The sequence below is a fragment of the Rattus rattus genome, chromosome 1, assembly GCF_011064425.1.
Source record: "Rattus rattus isolate New Zealand chromosome 1, Rrattus_CSIRO_v1, whole genome shotgun sequence".
NCBI classification, from domain to species: Eukaryota; Metazoa; Chordata; class Mammalia; order Rodentia; family Muridae; genus Rattus; species Rattus rattus.
The window spans coordinates 52,664,547-52,668,863 of NC_046154.1; the positions used below are offsets into that span (position 1 = coordinate 52,664,547).

The 4,317-nt window shown below is 46.4% G+C and overlaps 1 protein-coding gene across 1 annotated transcript; it reads left to right on the top strand.

The window, feature by feature from the left end:
* Positions 1-1,170: 1,170 nt before the first annotated feature.
* Positions 1,171-2,468, top strand: LOC116899660 (bifunctional methylenetetrahydrofolate dehydrogenase/cyclohydrolase, mitochondrial-like). The gene has a single exon (XM_032901674.1). The coding sequence runs from the start codon at positions 1,182-1,184 to the stop codon at positions 2,229-2,231; it is 1,050 nt and encodes a 349-aa protein (XP_032757565.1). The 5' UTR covers positions 1,171-1,181; the 3' UTR covers positions 2,232-2,468.
* The last annotated feature ends 1,849 nt before the right edge of the window (positions 2,469-4,317 follow it).

Genomic DNA, 4,317 nt, shown 5'->3' on the forward strand with positions numbered 1-4,317 from the left:
CTCCGATCTTCAGCTTCTCACAGCAAAGCTGCACTGAGTGTTCTCTCAGCCTGGGTGATGTCATCAGGTATGTGTCATGTTCCTTGAGATGTTGTCAAAGAGGTTAAAACAATTAACTCCTCAAGGGCTTCTCCTCCTATACTTTGGAGAGCCCCCTTTATTTGCTTCTGACTCAGGACCTGTGGATTATAGCTGCTATTTGTACCTTCCAGAAGTCCTTGTTATTCTGAAAATGCAGTACTCAGAGTTCCCACTGTTGAAAGACCCCGAAGTGGCCTTACCTCAGGAGCACAACCCACAGAGCACAGATTGACAAAGTGACTGCTACAATAGCATGAGGGTGTAAGGTTTTTAATCCATGTACATGGGGTTGCTCATTCACACAGGGAGAGGCAACCCTGAACCCAAAAAGCAAACAACTTGTATTCGTTACAGAGGGCAGGCTTCAGTAACAGGGTTAGATGGCCCATTGTCATTGGTGGTACACAGGACAAAGGATCTTGTCAGGTATTGACTGGCTTGCTCAAGGGGCTGTTCTTGGCTCCATTATTCACTTTCTTCATCCAGCCCTACACCTGGCCTTGGTGACTCGCTGGGAAAGGGCTAAGTTGGAACATCTCTTAGTGGGGGTGGGGGTGGGGGTGGTGAACTGGGTGTTTGGGCAGGGTCAGGATGACATCTTGAGTTTGTTCTAAGAATTTACCACTGGGAGGTGTAGGGATCTTTCTGAGAACAGTTGTGGTTTTTTTTTTCTTTTTGTTTTGTCTTAAATAGCTTTGTCAGAATCTTGATCACCAAAACTTTATTATATTACTGGGCATCATGATGTCAGATGTATCTCTCAGAAAGGTTACATGTTTTCATAGGCATCCTGACCACCAGATGTATTTTTCAAAACCTTGCTTTTATAACTTTGTTTCTCATATCTATGAAACTATGAAACTTTATTTCTTCATTCCCCCCTTTTTCTTTTGTCATGGTTTTAATCTTAAAATCATAACTCGATCTTATTACTACTGATGGGCCTGTATTGTTGCATTAACAATATGTACTCCAATAAGCAATAAACCAGGGTTGTGAACAAAAGGGAAGAATTGAACCAGGTTTCAAACCAACTTTTGTCTTGAGCTCTCTCTCTTTTTAAAAACTTTGTTCTGCCGGCGGGAGCACCGGCGTGGGCCATGGCTTCTGTTTCCTTGTCTGCGCTGGCAGTGCGGTTGTTGTGCCCCACGCATGGCTGCCACTCCCGCCTACAGTCCTTCCACCTGGTGGCAGTACGAAATGAAGCCGTCGTCATTTCTGGAAGGAAGCTGGCCCAGCAGATCAAGCAAGAAGTATGGCAGGAGGTGGAAGAGTGGGTGGCCTCGGGCAACAAGAGGCCACACCTCACTGTCATTCTGGTTGGCGACAATCCTGCCAGTCACTCCTATGTTCTCAACAAAACCAGGGCAGCAGCTAAAGTGGGAATCAACAGTGAGACAATTGTGAAACCAGCCTCAGTGTCAGAGGAAGAGCTGTTGAATTCAATCAGAACATGGAATGACGATGAGAATGTAGATGGCCTCCTTGTTCACCTGCCACTCCCAGAGCACATTGACGAGAGAAAGATCTGCAATGCTGTTTCTCCTGACAAGGATGTTGATGGCTTTCATGTCATCAACGTTGGGCGCATGTGTTTGGACCAGTATTCCATGCTACCAGCAACGCCATGGGGCGTGTGGGAGATACTCAAGCGAACGGGCATTCCAACCTTAGGGAAGAATGTGGTAGTGGCTGGCAGGTCCAAAAACGTTGGGATGCCAATTGCAATGCTGCTGCACACGGATGGAGCGCACGAGCAGCCTGGGGGTGATGCCACAGTCACAATATCTCATCGGCACACTCCCAAAGAACAGCTGAAGAAGCACACGATCCTTGCGGGCATTGTGATATCTGCTGCTGGCATTCCAAACCTCATCACAGCTGACCGGATCAAGGAAGGAGCAACAGTCATCGACGTGGGGATAAACAGAGTTCAAGATCCTGTCACCGCAAAGCCCAAGTTGGTTGGAGATGTGGATTTTGAAGGAGTCAAGAAGAAAGCTGGTTACATCACTCCTGTCCCTGTTGGTGTTGGTCCCATGACAGTGGCCATGCTCATGAAGAACACCATTATTGCTGCAAAGAAAGTGCTCAGGCCAGAGGAGCTGGAAGTGTTGAAGTCCACACAGCGCGGAGTCGCCACCAACTAGCCGCGAGCGAGCCAGTCTGGGAGGCAAAGCGGGCCAAGAGGGATGCAGTGTTCTTAATTTATTCTGTTGAAATGGTTTAAAATGTTTGTATTTATTGAAAGCTTAGACGGGTGGCTGTGTGTGCACGCATGGCTCTGCAGAACCTCACCAGGGTGCCCATCCGTGTCCTGCCTTTGACCTGGTGATGCCTGGGAGACGCCTCACACTCAGAGTGGATGCTGAACTTCATCAAAAAGAAAAAAAAAATCTGCCTTTTTGGGCTCTCATTTCCCAAGTGCTATTCCAATACAAGTTGATGGCTCATCTTAGGTGGCAAGCCTCTGAGTTCAACTTTCAAACCAAAGGAAAACTTAGTAGAGAAAATTAAGGGAAAGCAACAGACAGCAGACTGTGTCTCATTGGCACTCCCTTACTTCCTGTGCATCCGGGAGAACCCGGGTTGCCCTGAGGACAGCTCAGCTGGCTGGGCTGGTAAACGAAAGCCCACTGTTACTAGCTGTGTCCCCATGGCGGGTCATCAGGGAAGGTTAAGAGTCTCCCCACTTGCTGCTACCCTTCTGTGAGCTTGCCATGTTTTAATTTTCTAGAATCAAAAGGCTTATTTTATAAATGATGTATGTATTATCATGTTTGGCTTTTGCAGCACATTAGAGAGAGAGCGTGTGTGTGTGTTTTCTTTGGTGTATGCTTTGAGGCCTTTTTTAAAAAAAATAATAATAAAACTCGGGTACAGTAATCAGGAGGGCAGCTCGTGCCACCAAAGAACTGTCGACAGCTGCCTGCATGTCTTTCACGGACCCTGGCTTTCCTGAAAGTTCTCAAGGAGCTTGAGTTAATATAAGACTGAGTCAGATTTTCTCATTAAAGGGTTTTGTTGCTGTTGTTGGGGGTTTTTTTTTGTTTTGTTTTGTTTTTGCTTTGTTTTGTTTTTAAATAAAGCACATCTGTCTGGTGAAAAAAAACAACAACTTTGTTCTAATCCTTCTCTAACCTTAGCCAAATTGTCCTTAGCTCTTCCTAGGTGATCTATATAAAAACAACCTTCTTCTTTTAACGCAGCACACAGGCCTCCTTCTTTAAGGAATAACAGTAGGTCTAATCCTCTCTTATTCTGAAGGACTATCTCTGAGAGGGAGGTAAGGGATTCTTGGAGGTCAGCTAAAGTCTTTTCTATATTTTTAATATCTAAGTCATTGGCAGCCCTCAATTCTCCATAAGCCTTAGGTTGCAGGGCAATGGCAGATGTCCCTGTAGCTGCGTCTGCAGCACCTAAACTCAGCCCTAAGATAATTGACAGAGTAATCTCTAACTGTCCTTTGTGTCTTATTAAGTGTCTAGCATCAGGATTCTAATAGTTTAGTACTCTTCTCATGAGGATGTCATAACAATCTAGGCACCATCTGAACCAACACACAAAAGTCATGATTGCCTTTTAGAATTTCTAAACTTATACAGGTTGTGATCCCTGAGGCACAGGTCCAGGAAGTGTTAGGAGTACTAACATGTGCAATGCCTTCATAGGAAGGGGATGTTCCATCATTTGGAGAAATTAAGCCTACCTCCACACTTAGGATTGGGGGACCTATCTCGATGGAACCCATGGCAAACATAAAATTCCTGTTTCCAAAGCACACTCCTCAAGTGAGCATTACAGAAACCCCATCCCAGCAACCCCCCAGTCACGTCTCTGATGTATCCACTTATCCGACATGGAGGTCTAGGGAGCTTCTTAAAGATCTGAGTGTCGCTCTAGGTCCCAGCTTCCCAGTCCCAACAGCTAGTACGCAGCTGGTGAGGGCTGACACTTGACAGCTGTCTGGGTGGTCAGCAGCACCAGGTATAGTCCTTTCCAGTGAGGAGCAAGTGTCTGGGCTTGATGTTGTCATACATAGACCGAGTCTCTGACTTGGAACTGGTGAGATGTCTCAGGGGTCCCTGGGGCTTAGGCTGCTGCCAGCTGCAACCAGACTTCTTTCTGGATCATCTGTAGGCCTTTTGTGACAGGATCTTCTTTCCTGCTGAGGTGTACCAGAGTCCCTTCCTCGGCTTGGCTGGGTCGTGGAGGGCACTTAACAGAGCCAAAATC